The sequence below is a fragment of the Taudactylus pleione genome, unplaced genomic scaffold (genome assembly GCF_031769625.1).
Source record: "Taudactylus pleione unplaced genomic scaffold, aTauple2 ptg000407l, whole genome shotgun sequence".
Lineage (NCBI taxonomy): Eukaryota > Metazoa > Chordata > Amphibia > Anura > Myobatrachidae > Taudactylus > Taudactylus pleione.
The window spans coordinates 1-22,246 of NW_028284809.1; the positions used below are offsets into that span (position 1 = coordinate 1).

At 50.5% G+C, this 22,246-nt stretch overlaps 2 protein-coding genes across 2 annotated transcripts in view; one reads left to right on the forward strand and one right to left on the reverse strand.

The window, feature by feature from the left end:
• The first annotated feature begins 24 nt into the window (after positions 1-24).
• Positions 25-15,404, forward strand: LOC148506330 (phosphatidylinositol transfer protein beta isoform-like). Its single transcript, XM_088446878.1, has 12 exons — positions 25-146; positions 496-526; positions 1,275-1,420; positions 1,818-1,909; positions 2,025-2,032; positions 5,362-5,436; positions 5,662-5,745; positions 5,832-5,909; positions 11,613-11,723; positions 11,966-12,088; positions 12,930-12,995; positions 14,405-15,404. The coding sequence occupies exons 1-11, from the start codon at positions 127-129 to the stop codon at positions 12,975-12,977; spliced, it is 816 nt and encodes a 271-aa protein (XP_088303004.1). The 5' UTR covers positions 25-126; the 3' UTR covers positions 12,978-12,995; positions 14,405-15,404.
• LOC148506331 (large neutral amino acids transporter small subunit 4-like) overlaps positions 14,800-22,246 on the reverse strand; it is a 101,155-nt gene continuing 93,708 nt past the window's right edge. Inside the window, exons 14-15 of the mRNA XM_088446877.1 lie at positions 22,100-22,223; positions 14,800-15,712 (exon numbers count right to left, since the gene is read on the reverse strand). Coding sequence (XP_088303003.1) covers positions 15,545-15,712; positions 22,100-22,223 — 292 coding nt within the window. The 3' untranslated portion in view covers positions 14,800-15,544. The remainder of the gene's footprint in view (positions 15,713-22,099; positions 22,224-22,246) is intronic.

Below are 22,246 nucleotides of genomic sequence, written 5' to 3' on the forward strand. Positions count from 1 at the left end.
CTCCGCCCGGGCTCGGCAGCAACATGTGTGTCCCTCCTCCCCCCCCTCTGGGCGGCCTGGCTTCCGGTTTCCGGCCTGTGTTCCAGGGGCTACTGCTGCTGCTGAGGCGGAGGGAGGGAGGGAAGGATGGTCCTGATCAAGGAGTAGTAAGTAACCCGGGGGTACCCCCGTGCCTGGGCGTGGCGGTGCCCTGAGGGGGGTGGGGCCAGTGTTACCTGGAGTGGGGGGCTACATGACAGCAGCTGTGTGGTGTCAGGGAAGGGTCCTAGCGACTGCCTGAGGGGCTCCTAATCCCCCTTGTCAGGCTGTGGCTCCTGTGTGTGCGGTTAAGCCATTATGGTACTTGTAGTTCAGCAGCTGGAAAGTCCCTTGTCCCATGCTGTTGTGTGAGGCTGGTGTCAGATACGGGTGTTGCCGGCAGGGCTGGCGTCCAAGTGTTCGTGGACATAAGATGCTTAATTTCTTATCATAATATCTCTTTATTTCCCCTCACAGCCGTGTCTGCCTGCCTATATCTGTGGAGGAGGTAAGTGCCCAATCTGTGCCCCCCCTGTCTGTCCTGCACCTGTGCCCCCCCTGTCTGTCCTGCACCTGTGCCCCCCCTGTCTGTCCTGCACCTGCCCCCCCCCCCTGTCTGTCCTGCACCTGTGCCCCCCCCTGTCTGTCCTGCACCTGTGCCCCCCCCTGTCTGTCCTGCACCTGTGCCCCCCCCTGTCTGTCCTGCACCTGTGCCCCCCCTGTCTGTCCTGCACCTGTGCCCCCCTGTCTGTCCTGCACCTGTGCCCCTCCCTGTCTGTCCTGCACCTGTGCCCCCCCCCTGTCTGTCCTGCACCTGTGCCCCCCCCTGTCTGTCCTGCACCTGTGCCCCCCCGTCTGTCCTGCACCTGTGCCCCCCCGTCTGTCCTGCACCTGTGCCCCTCCGTCTGTCCTGCACCTGCCCCCCCCCCCCTGTCTGTCCTGCACCTGTGCCCCCCCTGTCTGTCCTGCACCTGTGCCCCCCCCTGTCTGTCCTGCACCTGTGCCCCCCCCCCCCTGTCTGTCCTGCACCTGTGCCCCCCCCCCCTGTCTGTCCTGCACCTGTGCCCCCCCCCCTGTCTGTCCTGCACCTGTGCCCCCCCCCTGTCTGTCCTGTACCCCCCCTGTCTGTCCCGCACCCGTGCCTCCCCCCCGTCTGTCCCCCACCCTTGCTTCACCTCACCCATGCCCCCAATCACTACCCCCCTCAGCTGTACCCTCCTGCTTCACCCTCACCCGTGTCCCCTCTCTCCCTCCAGTACCAGATCGGACAGCTGTTCTCTGTGGCTGAGGCCAGCAAGGACAACACAGGCGGAGGTGAGGGGATAGAGGTCCTCAAGAATGAGCCGTATGAGAGGGAAGGCGAGAAGGGACAATACACCCACAAGATCTACCACCTACAGAGGTGAGTCTGCTGTATCTGTGACTCTGGAAGTCACCCTGGACGCCAAATTCTTAATAGATTATTTTACACTTCTAAATGGCTGCGTTTCCTGGTGATTGGTCACCATGACGCTCAGTCAGTGATCCAGCCTTTCATGCTGCTATGGTGCTGAACGTAAGGATGGCCCTGCGAGCTCAATGGTAAATGCCGCCCCGCGGGCAGCTGCAGCACGCTATATAGTCCGTTATATAACTACATCACACTAAGTTGGTGAAGATTTAATTCTGCCTGTTACGATTTCTTTTTAATAGGCATAGTGAAAATGACTGACCTATATGTAACTAATGTTATTTACAATCTCTTACCGGTCCACCCCCCCCCCCCCCATATTGTCTTCTCTTCTGCTCCTGTCCTACAGTAAAGTCCCCAGTTTTGTTAAGATGTTGGCCCCTGAAGGATCGCTGATATTTCACGAGAAAGCCTGGAACGCATACCCATACTGCCGGACAAGTGAGTGTTGGTGCGCTCTACCCGCCCAGTCTCTGTACCACCTACCCATAATAGTACTAATGTGCGTCTCTGTCTCTCTTTCTTCCATTTACGGCTGATCTCCCGGCGCCCTCAGTTGTCACCGTGAGTATAAGTGTTTGCACCTTTATCTCTTACGTCTTTTTGTACAATGCTATAATTCATAAAGGAAACCTGATCACACGAAATATTAGTGGACTCTTCCACTCAAAACTGGACATTTACGAATCCAAATAGACTCATGGCGTCCTTCCCTAGTGGTGGTGAAACATTATAGCTGTAGCAGATCAAGGGAATGAATAATAATAATAATTAATTTATTATTACTATTATTTTTTTTAAAAAGCAATAATAATTAGCTTTATATTGGACCAGTCTGAAAGTCTTGTATACAATGCAGGACATATATTGGTGGCGCTGTCTCCCTTTGATACAATCCATAATATAATACTGTAGGTAGGGCCTATCTTGGAATATGACGCAGGACCACGCTGTGATTGAGTATATAGGTTGATGGACATAAATTGCTCTCTCCATATGGGAAGGCTGGCAGTCATGTTTTGTCGACTGACGTATGAGTTCTCAGAGCCAGGGGCAATACCGAGGTACCTCGCACTCAGGATAAGAGCTAAAACTTTACCAGATCACGTTAATTAACATGGCTGAAATATGTGAACTTCGGCTGACACAGGAAAGATACAATAAGATCAGTTACGTTTTTTATAACTAGTTGTGTCAGATTAGTGGGTGCGGGTAGCAGGATTACATTATATTGTTGGTAGGGCCACATTGGGTGTCCCTGAGTGATGTGTGCAGTATAATTGCATTATTTAGTTTTTGGGGGGGTATTATTAAGCCTTCATTAATAAGTATGGTTTCTGCTCACTCAGACCATTGTGCGTCTCTGTACATGTCCATTCGTGGCAGTAATGTGGCTATAGTTGTCGCCTGGATCATGTACATGGTATTTTGTGCAGAGTTAATATTGTATGTGGAAAAGTCCCTAGATGGCAGAATTATGTTGTCTGATACTATGAAATATTCTCTACGTTCTGCAGCTTTGTAAAGACCAGGTTCTGATGTCACCATGTGCTCAGGATGTTTTCCCTGAGAGGCCGCAGAGGAGTAGACCTGGTGTCAGTCAGTGACTATCCGTGTTATCAGCCTGGGGGGAGGAGAGTTGTGATTTGTACCACGTTGATCAGAAACGGGATCCTCTGTTAAAATGTGATATTTATTAATGTTAGTCACTTTCGGGCAATTTGTATTTGGCTTTTTTTACTGGACCTGTTACTCAAAAGCATATATGGCAGATAATTATGCTCTTAGAGGGTGACCGTAGAAGTGTTAGTAATTTTACTGACTGATGGAATATAGTGAGGATAGAGAGCTTTATACAGAACAGAGAGTTCAGTGACCTCAGCAACATCTGCTTGTAAGATGATTGGCTGTGAGAAGAGAACATGCATACTCCATCCAGAATATATCCTGCGCCTCTGGTGCATCCTTCCGTATGAGAAAACATTTCGGGGGTATACCCGTCTGCTTCCCTCTGTTATGTCCTAGGATTGGCTTGGAAATCGTATCTGACCTGCCTCTAGGCCACACAAAATTGAGGTTGTCCTCTGTTTTCCCTGTCCGATGATGCTTTTCCCGCTGCTACCATGATGGACTTTTATTGAAAGCATCGCCAGACGTCTGTACACACATTGGTGGAACAGGTTAGGAAGCCCTTTGTGACCGTATTTATTAGCGTTCCCGCTAGGCTGTTACAGCGGGGCGCAGTGTCCTGCCCTATTTCTAAAGGGCAGAAAGCACCGCTGAAACAAGCCTGCGGGTTCTGTCCCCACCCGCGGGCTGCAGTGTCCCGCAGGTGGGGAAAACGGCGGTTCACGGGTCACCGCCGGTGAATGGATGCTGGGCGCAAGTGCTTGGGGGCACCGGCAATGGTTGTCGGGCACGTACCTAAGAGTGACGAAAAGGGGAAGCGTCATAAAGACATGACCCTTTCCTTGGCCACACCCTCTTTTCGGGCGCGCACAGAAGTGCCCTTTCTAGTGTTCACTCTAGCTCCGGCGGCAGGCCGGATGCCGGAGCTAGAGAAGGCACTTCCGCGCGCGCCCGGAAAAGTGGGCGTGGCCATTGAAAAGGGAGCGTGTCTATAAGATGCGTCACACTTTTCGTCACTCTTGGGGGGCATGCCCGGCACTTATGGACACGTCGGGCAAGCGCTGCTGACAGGAAGAATAGATGCCGGGCGCATGCACATTTCCAAACCCGCGGGACACTGCAACCCGCGGGTTAAGATGGCACCCGCAGGCTGTGAGGGCAGGGCGCTTTTTGCCCTCCTGAAGGAGGGCAGGGCGCCGTGCCCCGCTAAAACAGCCTAGCGGGAACACTACGGCTTTCTCTAGGTCCGGCGCCCTGCCCAGTGCCAGACCTAGAGTGAACACTATGGGCCTGATTCAGAGCCACTCGTAAGCGGCCGCTCGTTCGCTCCGAGTGATGTTTGCCCAACTGCGCATGTGTACGGATCGTTATACGCATGCGCGAACCAGTCAGTGCGGCCGAAAATCATGTGCTCGCAAAATAGCGAATGCCTGATAATTTGAGTGACAGAATGAGGCGTATGTGGGTGGTAATGGGGGAAGGTGATTGAAAACGGGGAGTGGAGATCCGACTGCAGGCGTGCTTAAAGGTCAAAACGGGCGTTTTATGGGTGTGCACAATTAATACAGCAGCGTCATCGACCACGTCACTGGGTTTTTTAATAGCCAGAACTGCTCGCAAAATTGTGGTAGCAGAAACCAACCACAAGAATAGCGAGCAGTTCATACCCTGGTCGATGTACTCGATTAATCTAATAAATAGCGGACATGACGTAGGATGCGAGCGGACAGGGGGCGTAGTTTCCCAAAAAACGACCGCAAGTTTTGTTCGCTCGTTCAGACCTAGAGGCGTGAACAGACCGCAAACAGCGAACGGTTCATTTGAATAGCCACCCCTATTTTCTGGACGAGCGAGCGCTAATTGCTTCCGGCTCTGAATCAGGCCCTATGTTATTAGGGATTTTGGGTGGCGTTCAACTTTAACCCCCTTCTAAAACCTAAAGTCCTCCCCCCTTCAGTCTAACAGCAACCTGTATACATATACACCTCCTGAGTAGAGCACTATTGAGCAGGTATGTACAGATTCCCACCTCTAGAACTGTAAGTATCTTCAGGTTATGGGACGGATCCCTTGTTTGCACTTGGAGTATATAGAAAGTACATGTTTAGTATATGGCCTTTTAGCCTCTGCATGTTGTGTACTCATCGTTCCACATTACCTGGGGAGAAACGCTTTGCACCTAAGCGATTTAGGAATATTCTTGCACAGGTTTCCTGACATCTGGTTGTCTGTATAAAGGTTGCATCCATCTCGTTTCTCTATAGAATGAATACATGAAAGACGACTTCTTCATCAAAATTGAGACATGGCACAAACCAGATTTTGGATCCCTGGAAAATGTGAGGAAATTAACTATTCTACAACATGTTTATCCAAGATGATAAACCCGATAGTAAGAGTTTGTCATACATTTTCCAAATCATTCTGCTGTTTTACAGTTAGCAGAATGTGGACACATTTACACCCACAGCTTTTGGTAAATTTTGCAAAATGAATTGCGTAAATCAACATTTAGTGACTAATTCTCAGTGCGCAATTCCTGAACCCGACACTCTCTTGGTCAGGTACACGGATTGGATGCAGAGACGTGGAAAGAGGTAGAGATTGTACCGATTGACATTGGGGATCGCTCTGAAATCTCAGAAGATGTAAGTACAATGGTGTCTGAGGAGAGCCTTCTATGCTCTCAGTGCGCAAAGGTTTGGTAACCCGGATTTGCACCTTCTGTCCTCAGGATTACAAACCGGAAGAGGATCCTGCAACTTTCAGATCAGAGAAGACGGGGAGAGGACCCCTAAACCAGGATTGGATGGTAAGATCAGCCGGCTTGTCTTTCTCTATCTACGGTTGGTGGGTCTTACTTCTGTAGGCTGGCCACAGACACACACACAAAAACTGAAAGGGGGCCCAATAGTGTGTGTGTAAAATATATATATTTATATTATATAATCATATTTTCATTTTTTGTTTTATCATTTATTTTCACTACATTGCTTTATGTTTTAAACAGTATTTTTTTCACCTTATGTTTCTGTGCAGTCACATCATTTTACATGTTAGGCATATACATTACAATTCCGTGGGTGTGGATTGATAGTTAGGATCTACAGCCATGACCAAAAGTTTTGATAATGACACAAGTATTGGTTTTCACAAAGTTTGCTGCTTCAGCGTTGTTAGACCTTTTTGTCAGATGTTTCTATGGTATACTGAAGTAACATTATAGCATTTCATAAGTGTCACAGGCTTTTATTGACAATTACATTAAGTTTATGCAAAGAGTCAATATTTGCAGTGTTGACCCTTCTTTCTACTTCAGGCTACATAGGGGGTCCACAGGGTTGACCTTGGGGTATAGCTGGATCTGGATCCACGGGCAACACGCAGTTAAAGCTTTCACTGCTCCCAGGTTGCACTTGGGTCCGTCCTCCTCTATACCCCGCCCCCGAGCCACAGGCACCTCAGTTTTAGTTGGTGCCCGGCTGGAGTCGGGTCACCCTGTCGCAGTGGGGCTGTTTTTAGCAGCCCCTAAGCTTTATTTTTTTGAAGATTGAAGATTTTATTATTTATTTTTTTACTCTTCAGAGCGGCAGCATCAGACTGTCCAGCTGGACGTCCACGCTGCCGCTCCAACAACCCCGCTGGCGCTGCGACGCCAGTACTGATCTGGGGATCGTAGCGAGACCCCGGAGTCAGTACTAGCGTGGCTCCGGGACCTCCCACTGACTGCTGCCGGGCTCACGGGGATTAAGGTAAGCCGCGTGCAGCGTTATCAGCGCTGTTTGCGAGGATTAATGCAGTTTCTAGCCGCCGGTCTTTGGTGACAGACCGGCGGCGGTAGTAGGGGCGGCGGGCTTCTCCTCTTCAGGCATACCCCGCGCGTCCGCTGGACCACCAGGGAAGAATAGCTGGAGGGGAACCAGCGTCCCTGGGGTTAATCACTAGCCAGGGAAGGCCACCTTCCCTGGTTTAGCGGCTCCTCCCCTCAGTTCAGCGCGCCTTCTCTCACGTGTGCTGGCGTCGCTGAGCTGTTCCTCATGCGGCCACTCCTCAGAGCTCTCCAGCAGCCATCTTCTAGGCTGTAACGCAGACTCCCAGGCAGTGCGTGGACGGGTCCCCCTGTATACCTCTCCTCTGCAAAGGGACAGTGTATGCAGCGCTATAGCCCTCCCAGACACTGAATCTGGGAGGTTGCTTGTAGCGGAAGGTGCGGTGAGTCAAATCCTTACTGCATTATATGTGACTTTTGCTAGTGCTGCTGTCTGTGACTTATTTCTAACTTACTGTCAGCTTGTACCTATCCCTTTCCTTTTCCATACGGCCCGACAGGTGTGTGGGGGAAGGGCCTTTTTTTTCTGTGGACCTCGCTTGTATAAATCAAGTATTTGTGAGGTCGGTCACATACAGTTGTGTGCTGCACAGTTCCATATTGTGGGCTGTTTGTGTTGCATGCTGGGACTGCGGGGGTGTTTTTCACCGTAATTCCTCTGGTGATACGTATTCATTGAGTATTTACTGTATCATGTCTGATGAGGAGACTGAGCACTCCGGGGCTCCTGTGTTGTTTTCCTGCAGACGCTGTTCTGCTGGAGTTGATAGGGGGGGGATCTATCTCAGGATGGTCTGTGCGGGCGGTGCCAGCTGGTGCCTGGCCCCTCTATACCCCCTATATCGCAGGATCCTCCCTGGGCGATGTTTTCCCAGGTGCTGGCGTCTATTGCGGACCGTTTAGCGGTGCCGGCTGCAGTGCCTGTTGGGGCGTTGCCCCAGCCTAACATCCCCCCATTCCCCGGTATTCCGCATTTATTGCAGTCTCCCCCCGGGTCTCATACTGTGGGTCCTTATGTGGGGGTGCCTTTGTATGTCCAGTCCCCCCCTGTGACTCAGCAGTCGGTGGTGCCTTTTCAGGGTTATCCTCAAGCTCCACCTTGGGTGAAGGTACTCTCCAGCTCTGTGCAGAGTCTGGCGGCCTCATCCTCTGCTTTTCAGTCTATGTTGCAGAGTGATTTGCCCCCTAAGGCGCCCGAGCGTCACGTTGTGAGTTCTCTAACAGCGCAGCTGTCGGACTCTGATGTGTCTTCGGATGATGGAGAAGTTCATGAGGACACTGACTCAGACGCCATGGCCCAGGAGGTGGAGACTAAGTCCTCCATTAATGTGCCGGCATTGGTTAGAGGATCATGCACCGGCCCCGAAGTCTAAGTACCCTAACTTTAAAAAGGCTAAGGTTATGTTGAGTGTCTTTCCCTTGTCTGACCAGTTGACGGATCATATGGCGGGGGCAGTGTTTGTATACTGAAGCAATCCTGGGTGGGGGATGTTGTTCAGTGATGCCTAGTTTATTGTAGGATACTCAATCCTACAATAAACTAGGCAATCCTACAATAAACTAGGCAATCCTACAATAAACTAGGCAATCCTACAATAAACTAGGCAATCCTACAATAAACTAGGCATCACTGAACAACATCCCCCACCCAGGATTGCTTCAGTATACAAACACTGCAAATCAGGAATTAAACTACAAAGAGTGTTTTTCATAACAACACTCTACTTGAAAAAGACGCCGCAGTGCGTCGAAACGCGTAGAAAAGAGTGTTATGCTATGGTCTCAGGAAGCCCATCCATATTTTGTGTTATACTGAATATACCCGGGTTCCATCTTCAGTGTTTCTTATGTCAATTATATGGTATGGCTACCTTTTTACCTATGGTTGTAGTTTTTAATAAACATGTGTGAATATACCCATACCACAACCTTCTCCATATTTTTTCTTTTTTGACGTTGCATTATATTGGAGCTCATTGGAATATATCCATTTCTTACCTACACATTGGTATATTATTGAGACTAAAGAAACCTTTATGTGCTTTGCACCATCCTTTCTGAAGTAAGCATTCATGTGAGGATTCATTATATATATATCCTACTTGTTCACGAGTTTGGGGTGTCTCTCGGATCGTTTTGAACTATTTCACTGGAATTTGGTACAGCATGTATCTTTGAAGAGGACCTATATGCACTGATCCTTTCTCCTACATCACCATTGGAACATTTTTTTTGTGAAATAACTACACACCATTGTTAAAAATATATTTTCTTTTATTTTATATGAATGTCTTATGGCTTGAGGAAAAATTACTACCATCGTTATTTGAAGTTGAAAAAATCTGGAGCGCAAGTGAGATTGCTCAATTTTTCTTTTTGTATTCATCCTCCAAAAGTCTTTGCCTCACTGTGCGTGAAGATGCACTCACACCTGCCTGCTGCCATTCCCGAGCAAGCTCTGCACTGGTGGTGTCCCAATCCCGCAGCCTAATTAACTTTAGGAGACGGTCCTGTCGCTTGCTGGACGTTCTTGGGCGCCCTGAAGCCTTATTCAGAACTATTGAACCCCTCTCCTTGAAGTTCTTGATGATCCGATAAATGGATGATTTAGGTGCAATCTTACTAGTAGCAATATCCTTGCCTGTGAAGTCCTTTTTGTGCAAAGCAATGATGACTGCACGTGTTTCCTTGCAGGTAACCATGGTTAACAGAGGAAGAACAATGGTTTCAAGCACCATCCTCCTTTTTAAAGCTTCCAGTCTGTTATTCTAACTCAATCAGCATGACAGAGTGATCTCCAGCCTTGTCCTCGTCAACACTCTTATCTGTGATAACTAGAGAATCACTAGCATGATGTCAGCTGGTCCTTTTTGTGGCAGGGCTGAAATGCAGTGGAAATGTTTTTGGGATTAAGGTCATTGTCATGGCATAGAGGGACTTTGCAAATAATTGCAATTCATCTGATCACTCTTCATGACATTCTGGAGTATATGCAAATTGCCATCATAAACACTGAAGCAGCAGACTTTGAACACCAATACTTGTGTAATTCTCCAAAACGTTTGGCCATGGCTGTAGATAGACCGTTATCAGACAGCTAATGTTGACAGAAAATATTGACACTTTTCGAAAAAAAAAAAAATATTTTTTTTTTTCTTTTAACCCTAACCCTCCCCTTAGTCCCTTACCGCCCCCTTCCACAGTCTAACAGTCCACCAAGTGCCTAACCCTAACCTGAAAAAATTCATGAAAAACCATGTGTCGACCACTTGCATGTCAACCTATTGCCTGTTGACCATCTGGTGTCGACTTATTGCCTATCTACCATCCGGATACCCAATCCGGTATCTTCCCACATTACAAATTTGATCTAGTAGAAAGAGAAGACCTTGGCAGTGCACGGGAAATGTAGGGCAGGTTTAGGATTGTCAGACTCCAATCGCACATACATACAATGCACACCATTCCATTGGCTGGGTGTGAAAAATTTCCATTAAAAATCTGCTATTTTAATAGATTCGGCTATCTACGTTTGTTGTGATGAACAGGTGGTCATCAACGCGTGTCAAAACGTTTATGTATAACCAGCTCTGTTTCTAACTGCCCACTAGTGGCTTGTTATATCTCACTGATAACCCGATCTACTGTCCACATGTGGTTCCTAATGTCTCCTCATTGTCGGCAAGCTCTCATTCTCATTGGCCACTCCTTACATCTCCTCATTAACAGCAAGCTCTCATTCTCATTGGCCACACCTTACATCTCCTCATTGTCGGCAAGCTTTCATTATGGCCACTCATTCCATCTCCTCATTGACAGCAAGCTTTCATTCTCATTGGCCACTCATTCCATCTCCTCATTGACGGCAAGCTTTCATTCTCATTGGCCACTCATTCCATCTCCTCATTGACAGCAAGCTTTCATTCTCATTGGCCACTCATTCCATCTCCTCATTGACGGCAAGCTTTCATTCTCATTGGCCACTCATTCCATCTCCTCATTGACGGCAAGCTTTCATTCTCATTGGCCACTCATTCCATCTCCTCATTGTCGGCAAGCTTTCATTCTCATTATCCACTCATTCCATCTCCTCATTGACGGCAAGCTTTCATTCTCATTGGCCACTCATTCCATCTCCTCATTGACGGCAAGCTTTCATTCTCATTGGCCACTCATTCCATCTCCTCATTGACAGCAAGCTCTCATTCTCTTTGGCCACTCATTCCATCTCCTCATCGACAGCAAATTCTCATTGGCCACTGGTGGTTCCTTATCTCCGCCTCATAAGGGGCCCATACACGGTGCGATATGCGCCTAACGACGCAGCGGGGGATCCGATGTCCGACATATTGGGCGGTCCCCACACACGGAGCGATCGGGTGGCCGACCGCCCGATATGCCGGCTCTCCCTCCCCTGCATAGCTCTGCATGAGATCGTACATCGCATCCCCAGATCAACTGACCAATACAGTAAGATCTGTGGGTGTGATGTACGACCCCACGGGAACGCGCACTGGCCGATATCATGCCCACACACTGTATTATATAGCCGCAATATCGTACCAATCCGTCGGATCGGCTGCTATATCTCAGTGTATGGACACCTATAGACAACAAGATCTCATTGTCATTGGTGGCTTGTTCTATCGACTTATGGGTAACCAGCTGTCCTGTCTTTGGTTGCAGAAAGAGGTGATGAACAACTCTTCGTGCCCTCACATGTGTGCCTACAAGCTGGTGACCGTCAAATTCCGGTGGTGGGGCCTCCAAGGTCGAATGGAGAAATTTATCCACAAAGTAAGTCCTTCTGCGTTCCTGATGAAGCCCACCTTCCAGTCCTCCATATCCCAAACCCTGACCTGTAGCATTCATCCTGCCCAGCCTTCTAGGCACATAGTAGAAGCTTCTTGTACCTTGAGCTGCCTCTTTGCAGTGGGTTATGTATCTTTCCACCACCCTCTTCTGTTTCTGTCTTTTTACATTGCCTTGCTCGTTTCCCATAATTCTTTGTTTTTCTGTCTCCTACGCTCCATGTATAGCAAGAGAAACGCCTCTTCACCAACTTCCACCGCCAGCTCTTCTGCTCGTTGGACCGGTGGGTGCATCTGAACATGGACGACATCCGCCGGATGGAAGACGAGACACAGAGGGAGCTGGATGAGGTGAGGGAGCATTGGGTGGGTCTTGTTTCTGTGCACTCTCTCGGGCATGTTGTATTTTCTACATGATGGAGTCAAAATGGATTTGTTTGGGATTTTTTTTGCCACCAGTTGACACAAAATACTCTAATGTCAAATTAAAAACACAATCTCTCAAAGCTTGCTTAGTTACAAATAAAGGATAATTGATATATTTTCCCATCCTTGCCTCTTCTTGCTTGCTCGCTGCCATAGGTCCCTTGTAGTGCTTTTTACTGTAACTCTCCGCATTGGAGGTCAGTCTGTTCTAGTCATGTTCACTTTTGTAAAAACTTCTGTAACTTTATTGTTTTCTTTCATGTTTTCACTTGTGCTCTTATAATAAGTCTTTATGGTCTCATGTCTCCTGGTTGGTACTTTTTAGTAACTTTTATATTGATCTTCATGATGAAGCCCGTGTGGCAACTGTGGAAACACTCACCAACCAGGTTTTATTTTTTTTAAATCCATTGAAACAACTGAATAGGACTCAAATTAAGTTGCTTCTGAGGTCACAATTATTAGTTTGTTTTTGGGGGGTTTTTTGTCCTGTAAACCATTTTTATTTGACATTGAAAAGTTGTCTGCGCTGGTCGGTTGTAGGAAGTGCCAAATCAATCCATTTTGATTTTCATTATGTAAAGAAATAAGATTTGAAGGAGCTGACTATTTTTTTTATAATTTATTTTTTTTATAGCAACTTTACAAGTGCCTTTGATATTATTTATTTATGGTTATTTAGATAGCGTCTGCATATTGCGTTTATGCTTTACAATATTATTTGTCCTGACATTTATACAATTGACGAGTGCCCATTTCCCTGCAGATGAGGCAGAAAGGAACTGTCAGAGGGATGACTGCAAAAGACGAATAAGCTCCCTGGATCTAACAGGTGAGACAATACACTGTGGTGGTGTCATTAGTGTGTACTGTATTCTTATTGCGTAGTGCTATGCACTCCATGACCACAGGGTGGCAGCACCTGTAAGCTGTACTCCCCTCTGTGGTTTTAAAAGCCGACTGACCATCTGCTCTCTGTCTATGCAGCTGCTCTATGGCCTGAATGAATTCCGTGCAGCCAATGACGTTATTGGGGGAAATCGGTACCTCATGAATATAATTGTTCCTTTATGAATATTAATCAGTCTGTTCCTTAGTTTTGCCATAGGTTTCCATACTTTGAAGGAATACATTTGCTGGTACACTCATTTTACGGAAGCTCCCCAAGCCTTTCCTCAAATACCCTGAACCCATCAATTTCCTTTATCATGCGTAGACTCTTAGGGGTAAATTTACTGAAGTGAGTTTTAGAAGAGATGTTGCCCATAGCAACCAATCAGATTCTAGCTATTCTCTTCTATAAGGTGCTAGTTAAATGTTAAGTAGAATCTGATTGGTTGCTATGGGCAACAACTCTTCAAAACTTCTAAAAACTCACTTTTAGTAAATCCACCCCTTATTATCTGTGCGCTGTATGCAGGTCCGGCTCCAGGGCTAGTTTCTCCCTGTGCCGGCCGTGCGACCGAAAATGAAGGCGGGGCCTAATTACCATATGACACTCCCCCTTGAGTGGTGATTGGGGGCGTGCCCGAATGGCACGCCTCCCGTGTAACGTCGGGCTGGGGGTGGAGCCCAGCACTCGTTGGGCTTCCCCCAGCCCTCTCTCGGCACTGAATGGAGGCCGCACACATGCATCCATTCAGCCTCAAGGGTCCAGCACCGACGCACAGCTGTGGGGGTACCCAACCTCTCGACCAGACCACCCGCGGGACACTTAGGCCCACGGGTGGAACAGCAGGACAGTGCTGCCCCACTGAAATCGGGATATTGGGTTGGCGCCCCTGTTCGACTGCACTGGTGGAACACCCCAAGAGCCAGCCCTGGTTGTACGTTCTCTCTCTGCAAAATCCCGTAAACCATAAATTGATGGACATACTCAGGGAATCTCCTCCAACCCCTGAGTCGCACCAGTTATTCTGCCAGTATTGTAATGGATCGGAGTACATGTAGACTGGTGTAACCAAGACAGCAGTTTTCCAATTTCATTCCCCCGAATAGGAATTGTTTGTTTGCAGGGTGTCCATAGGGTGTAAGTCGTACATCTCCCTAACCTCCCCTTTGTAACAGTAACGCGTGTGCGCGCCTAACGCAGGATCTATTTCTGGGTGTATGGACCCATGTCCTCTTCAGAAGTCTTAGTGGGAAAATGGGCTTGAGGTGTTACCCAGGGTCTCCACTCCGTAGTAGGATTGGCTTATTTGTAGACCGTTCTATGACCGCTTATTTTGTTTTTCCTCTTAGTTTCCTCTCATACGGAGGCTGAACCATCATCCTTCCTCTCATTGGCTGGACTGTGCGGGGGACCCTGTTTCAGGGGTGCGAGGGACGGAGCTGAAGAGCTGCTGCCCACCTCCTCGAGCTGGCTTCTTCCCACCCCGTTCCATGACTCTCTTGGCTTCCGTCAAATTTTGTTCCTGTCCGGCTCTAAGGCTCGGCATTCAGGCGCCCCCCGCTGGCTGCTCCTGTTAGTGCCGGACTCTATTAACCTTTTCACTGCTGCTGGACTTGGCTACCTCTCAGTAAGGATGGCGGCATATCCAGGGTCGGACACTGTTGTTATAAAGCGTGCGTAGGTTTAATAGTGAAAACTAACCCTTCCCTGCCGGAAACTGAAGCTACGCAGCCAGTGTTTATGAACATAATATATTTGGATGGTGTCAATAATACATACATGCATAGTAATACATAACGGTTAGTATATAGTGCTCATCACTACTTCTCTGGTATCTCCTGTATACAGGGCAGGATGATACGCTCTGCACTGCCAACGTTTATATAGTTCAGCGAAGGTCTCAGCTATTCGGATGTCTCAGAGCCCGGAAAGAGGCGCAAACCGCATTTTAGAAAACAAAAATGTTTTTTTCTTTTTAGGTTGGTAATATAGCTGTATTGTCCAGCAGTGCAGGGGTTAATGCTGTTACTGCCCGGCAGTGTAGGAGTTAATGTCACTATGAACTACTGTTTGCCAGTGCAGGGGTTAAGGGTGGAGTTTTCCCAAGGTCCTTCCACTTCAAGCGGGGGACTTCATCGGTGCTGCCCGGGCCCAGGAGTTAAATAAGCAGCATCCAGCACGGAGCGATGCTCTGCAGCTGCACTTAAAGTGCCATTTTTTTTTTTTCCTGGGTTGAGAGGAGAGTGAGCTATTACCGAGAAGGGACCAGTAGGGTTGTTCATAGGGTTGGTGGGCGGGGCTGTAATCATGCCTATGATGGGATTGGAGGGTGGGGGCGTTCCATTTTTTGTTTTTAAGGGTGTCATGTGACAGCATTTATGGAAATAAAAGAAAATTATAATGTCTACGGGGAGGTGTGGTTTCTTTTTGGCTTCCAGCTCCCTACAGGTAAGGGAAAAAAATAAACATATTTCCATCGTTTCTAGTCTTTATTTAACAAATTGGGGTCTGTTCACAGTAGCAGCTGAAGGGGTTACCCGCTGAAGGGGTATGGGGCGAGAGAGACCATGCTGATGCCTCCGCCTCTTCTTAATGACCAGATAGAGAGGGACAGCAGCAGCAGCTCCGATCGAGAGAGCCAGGAACACACAGTGAATCTAAAATACAGAGGGAACATTTTAGAGGATGATGTAAAACCTACAACTGCATGAAAATGTTTAAGGTCAGAGAGAAAGAAGCGTCCTAGAGGTTAAAGGCTTTGGGCCATTTATGGCAGCTGGGGCAGACGAAGGGTGTTCCTAGTCGTCGCACAGCTTCTATATTGCTGCTGCTATTAAAGAGGCCTCCGCACACCTTCTACGCTGCTGCTGGGGCCGATGCACAGCTCCTCCACTGCTGCTGCTGTTATTGGGGCCTCTGCATAGCTTCTACACTGCTGCTGCTGTTATTGGGGCCTCTGCGCAGCTCCTACGCTGCTGCTGCTGTTATTGGGGCCTCTGCGCAGCTCCTACACTGCTGCTGCTGTTATTGGGGCCTCTGCGCAGCTTCTACACTGCTGCTGCTGTTACTTGGGCCTCTGCGCAGCTTCTACACTGCTGCTGCTGTTACTTGGGCCTCTGCGCAGCTCCTACACTGCTGCTGCTGGTATTGGGGCCTCTGCGCAGCTTCAACACTTACTGCTGCTGCTGGTATTGGGGCCTCTGCGCAGCTTCAACACTTACTGCTGCTGCTGTTATTAGGGCCTCTGCGCAGCTCCTACATTGCTGCTGCTGGTATTGTGGCCTCTGCGCAGCTTCTACACTGCTGCCGCTGTTATTGGGGCCTTTGCACAGCTTCTACACTGCTGCCGCTGTTATTTGGGCCTCTGCGCAGCTTCTACACTGCTGCTGCTGTTATTAGGGCCTCCTCACAGCTTCCACACTGCTGCTGCTATTGGGGCCTCCTCACAGCTCCTACATTGCTGTTGCATCTGTTATTGGGGCCTCTGCACAGCTCCTAAATTGCTGCTGCTGCTGTTATTGGGGCCTCTGCGCAGCTCCTACACTGCTGCTGCTGTTATTGGGGCCTCTGCGCAGCTCCTACACTGCTGCTGCTGTTATTGGGGCCTCTGTGCAGCTCCTACATTGCTGCTGCAGTTATTGGGGCCTCTGCGCAGCTCCTACATTGCTGCTGCGGTTATTGGGGCCTCTGCGCAGCTCCTACATTGCTGCTGCGGTTATTGGGGCCTCTGCGCAGCTCCTATATTGCTGCTGCGGTTATTGGGGCCTCTGCGCAGCTCCTACACTGCTGGTATTGGGGCCTCTGCACAGCTTCTACACTGCTGCTGCTGTTATTGGGGCTTCTGCACAGCTACACTGCTGCCGCTGTTATTGGGGCCTCTGCACAGCTTCTACACTGCTGCTGCTGTTATTAGGGCCTCCTCACAGCTTCCACACTGCTGCTGCTATTGGGGCTTCCTCACAGCTCCTACATTGCTGTTGCATCTGTTATTGGGGCCTCTGCACAGCTCCTAAATTGCTGCTGCTGCTGCTGTTATGGGGGCCTCTGCGCAGCTCCTACACTGCTGCTGCTGTTATTGGGGCCTCTGCGCAGCTCCTACACTGCTGCTGCTGTTATTGGGGCCTCTGTGCAGCTCCTACATTGCTGCTGCAGTTATTGGGGCCTCTGCGCAGCTCCTACATTGCTGCTGCGGTTATTGGGGCCTCTGCGCAGCTCCTACATTGCTGCTGCGGTTATTGGGGCCTCTGCGCAGCTCCTATATTGCTGCTGCGGTTATTGGGGCCTCTGCGCAGCTCCTACACTGCTGGTATTGGGGCCTCTGCACAGCTTCTACACTGCTGCTGCTGTTATTGGGGCTTCTGCACAGCTACACTGCTGCCGCTGTTATTGGGGCCTCTGCACAGCTTCTACACTGCTGCTGCTGTTACTGGGGCCTCTGCACAGCTTCCACACTGCTGCTGCTGTTATTAGGGCCTCCTCACAGCTTCCACACTGCTGCTATTGGGGCCTCCTCACAGCTCCTACATTGCTGCTGCTGTTATTGGGGCCTCTGCACAGCTCCTACACTGCTGCTGCTGTTATTGGGGCCTCTCCACAGCTCCTACACAGCTGCTGCTGTTATTGGGGCCTCCGCACAGCTCCTACACTGCTGCTACTGCTGTTATTGGGGCCTCCGCACAGCTCCTACACAGCTGCTGCTGTTATTGGGTCCCCCGTACAGCTTTCTACACTGCTGCTGTTGTCATTGGGGCCTCTGCACAGCTGCTACACTGCTGTTGTTGTTATTGGGGCCTCTGCACAGCTTCTACACTGCTGCTGCTGTTGTTATTGGGGCCTCTGCACAGCTTCTACACTGCTGCTGCTGTTATTGGGGCCTCTGCGCAGCTTCTCCACTGCTGCTGCTGTTATTGGGGCCTCTGCGCAGCTTCTCCACTGCTGCTGCTGTTATTGGGGCCTCTGCGCAGCTTCTCCACTGCTGCTGCTGTTATTGGGGCTTCTGCGCAGCTTCTCCACTGCTGCTGCTGTTATTGGGGCCTCTGCACAGCTGCTACACTGCTGCTGCTGTTGTTGTTATTGGGGCCTCTGCACAGCTTCTACACTGCTGCTGCTGTTATTGGGGCCTCTGCACAGCTCCTACACTGCTGCTGCTGTTATTGGGGCCTCTGCGCAGCTCCTACACTGCTGCTGCTGTTATTGGGGCCTCTGCGCAGCTTCTACACTGCTGCTGCTGTTATTGGGGCCTCTGCGCAGCTTCTCCACTGCTGCTGCTGTTATTGGGGCCTCTGTGCAGCTTCTCCACTGCTGCTGCTGTTATTGGGGCCTCTGCGCAGCTTCTCCACTGCTGCTGCTGTTATTGGGGCCTCTGCGCAGCTTCTCCACTGCTGCTGCTGTTATTGGGGCCTCTGCGCAGCTTCTCCACTGCTGCTGCTGTTATTGGGGCCTCTGCGCAGCTTCTCCACTGCTGCTGCTGTTATTGGGGCCTCTGCGCAGCTTCTCCACTGCTGCTGCTGTTATTGGGGCCTCTGCGCAGCTCCTACATTGCTGCTGCGGTTATTGGGGCCTCTGCGCAGCTCCTACATTGCTGCTGCGGTTATTGGGGCCTCTGCGCAGCTCCTACATTGCTGCTGCGGTTATCGGGGCCTCTGCGCAGCTCCTACATTACTGCTGCGGTTATTGGGGCCTCTGCGCAGCTCCTACATTGCTGCTGCGGTTATTGGGGCCTCTGCGCAGCTCCTACATTGCTGCTGCGGTTATTGGGGCCTCTGCGCAGCTCCTACACTGCTGCTGCTGTTATTGGGGCCTCTGCGCAGCTTCTACATTGCTGCTGCTGTTTTTGGGGCCTGTGCACAGCTCCTACACTGCTGATGCTGTTATTGGGGCCTCACAGCTTTCTACACTGCTGCTGCTGCTGTTATTGGGGCCTCTGCACAGCTTCTACATTGCTGCTGCTGTTATTGGGGCCTCCGTACAGCTTCTACGCTGCTGCTGCTGTTATTGAGGCCTCTGCGCAGCTTCTACACTGCTGCTGCTGTTATTGGGGCCTCTGCGCAGCTCCTATATTGCTGCTGCGGTTATTGGGGCCTCTGCGCAGCTCCTACACTGCTGGTATTGGGGCCTCTGCACAGCTTCTACACTGCTGCTGCTGTTATTGGGGCTTCTGCACAGCTACACTGCTGCCGCTGTTATTGGGGCCTCTGCACAGCTTCTACACTGCTGCTGCTGTTATTAGGGCCTCCTCACAGCTTCCACACTGCTGCTGCTATTGGGGCTTCCTCACAGCTCCTACATTGCTGTTGCATCTGTTATTGGGGCCTCTGCACAGCTCCTAAATTGCTGCTGCTGCTGTTATGGGGGCCTCTGCGCAGCTCCTACACTGCTGCTGCTGTTATTGGGGCCTCTGCGCAGCTCCTACACTGCTGCTGCTGTTATTGGGGCCTCTGTGCAGCTCCTACATTGCTGCTGCAGTTATTGGGGCCTCTGCGCAGCTCCTACATTGCTGCTGCGGTTATTGGGGCCTCTGCGCAGCTCCTACATTGCTGCTGCGGTTATTGGGGCCTCTGCGCAGCTCCTATATTGCTGCTGCGGTTATTGGGGCCTCTGCGCAGCTCCTACACTGCTGGTATTGGGGCCTCTGCACAGCTTCTACACTGCTGCTGCTGTTATTGGGGCTTCTGCACAGCTACACTGCTGCCGCTGTTATTGGGGCCTCTGCACAGCTTCTACACTGCTGCTGCTGTTACTGGGGCCTCTGCACAGCTTCCACACTGCTGCTGCTGTTATTAGGGCCTCCTCACAGCTTCCACACTGCTGCTATTGGGGCCTCCTCACAGCTCCTACATTGCTGCTGCTGTTATTGGGGCCTCTGCACAGCTCCTACACTGCTGCTGCTGTTATTGGGGCCTCTCCACAGCTCCTACACAGCTGCTGCTGTTATTGGGGCCTCCGCACAGCTCCTACACTGCTGCTACTGCTGTTATTGGGGCCTCCGCACAGCTCCTACACAGCTGCTGCTGTTATTGGGTCCCCCGTACAGCTTTCTACACTGCTGCTGTTGTCATTGGGGCCTCTGCACAGCTGCTACACTGCTGTTGTTGTTATTGGGGCCTCTGCACAGCTTCTACACTGCTGCTGCTGTTGTTATTGGGGCCTCTGCACAGCTTCTACACTGCTGCTGCTGTTATTGGGGCCTCTGCGCAGCTTCTCCACTGCTGCTGCTGTTATTGGGGCCTCTGCGCAGCTTCTCCACTGCTGCTGCTGTTATTGGGGCCTCTGCGCAGCTTCTCCACTGCTGCTGCTGTTATTGGGGCTTCTGCGCAGCTTCTCCACTGCTGCTGCTGTTATTGGGGCCTCTGCACAGCTGCTACACTGCTGCTGCTGTTGTTGTTATTGGGGCCTCTGCACAGCTTCTACACTGCTGCTGCTGTTATTGGGGCCTCTGCACAGCTCCTACACTGCTGCTGCTGTTATTGGGGCCTCTGCGCAGCTCCTACACTGCTGCTGCTGTTATTGGGGCCTCTGCGCAGCTTCTACACTGCTGCTGCTGTTATTGGGGCCTCTGCGCAGCTTCTCCACTGCTGCTGCTGTTATTGGGGCCTCTGTGCAGCTTCTCCACTGCTGCTGCTGTTATTGGGGCCTCTGCGCAGCTTCTCCACTGCTGCTGCTGTTATTGGGGCCTCTGCGCAGCTTCTCCACTGCTGCTGCTGTTATTGGGGCCTCTGCGCAGCTTCTCCACTGCTGCTGCTGTTATTGGGGCCTCTGCGCAGCTTCTCCACTGCTGCTGCTGTTATTGGGGCCTCTGCGCAGCTTCTCCACTGCTGCTGCTGTTATTGGGGCCTCTGCGCAGCTCCTACATTGCTGCTGCGGTTATTGGGGCCTCTGCGCAGCTCCTACATTGCTGCTGCGGTTATTGGGGCCTCTGCGCAGCTCCTACATTGCTGCTGCGGTTATTGGGGCCTCTGCGCAGCTCCTACATTGCTGCTGCGGTTATTGGGGCCTCTGCGCAGCTCCTACATTGCTGCTGCGGTTATTGGGGCCTCTGCGCAGCTCCTACATTGCTGCTGCGGTTATTGGGGCCTCTGCGCAGCTCCTACACTGCTGCTGCTGTTATTGGGGCCTCTGCGCAGCTTCTACATTGCTGCTGCTGTTTTTGGGGCCTGTGCACAGCTCCTACACTGCTGATGCTGTTATTGGGGCCTCACAGCTTTCTACACTGCTGCTGCTGCTGTTATTGGGGCCTCTGCACAGCTTCTACATTGCTGCTGCTGTTATTGGGGCCTCCGTACAGCTTCTACGCTGCTGCTGCTGTTATTGAGGCCTCTGCGCAGCTTCTACACTGCTGCTGCTGTTATTGGGGCCTCTGCACAGCTCCTACACTGCTGCTGCTGTTATTGGGGCCTCTGCACAGCTCCTACACTGCTGCTGCTGTTATTGGGGCCTCTGCACAGCTCCTACACTGCTGCTGCTGTTATTGGGGCCTCCGCACAGCTCCTACACTGCTGCTGCTGCCGTTATTGGGGCCTCCGCACAGCTCCTACACTGCTGCTGCTGTTGTTATTGGGGCCTCAGGATTGCTGCAGTGTGACATGGAGCTGTGGCTCCACAGGGCAGAAATCAATCTAGCGGCAGACAATGCACAGGGGGCAAAAATGATTGTGTCTGAAGCATATGTTATGGTTATATGGTATAGGAGCTTCATAATTAACCCCGGTCTTAGGATTGACCTCCTACCTCCAGTCTTCTAGCAACAATGGACAAGAAAACAGAGGGAAGGAGGGAGATTGCCAGAACAGTAGTGAAAGAATCTGATCAGGATTCCGTAGTGGAACTATAGTTACTCGTCTACCCCCATCTATAGCAAATGCTGGCGCTCCAGGCCTGGGTGCCAGCTAACTACCCAATGCTGACACACACAGCTGTCCATTAAAGCAAGATTGCAGGAACATATAAGCCGTTCAGATAGTGTAGTAAGGATGAGAAGGTTTATCCTAAAGCGGGAGTGATGGAGAGTAGGAGCCTCTGACGTTGGACACAAGGCCGTCACTCACCCAGAAGGGGTTCCCCTGTAGGCTGCCTGTGAACAGCAGGAAGATGGGATGCTGAATGAGTGTCACGACCGAAGAGATGACCGTGTGGATTCCCAGCAGCGCTCCAAAGTGACTGTTAGGAAACCTGAGAGACAGAAGAGAGAGCTG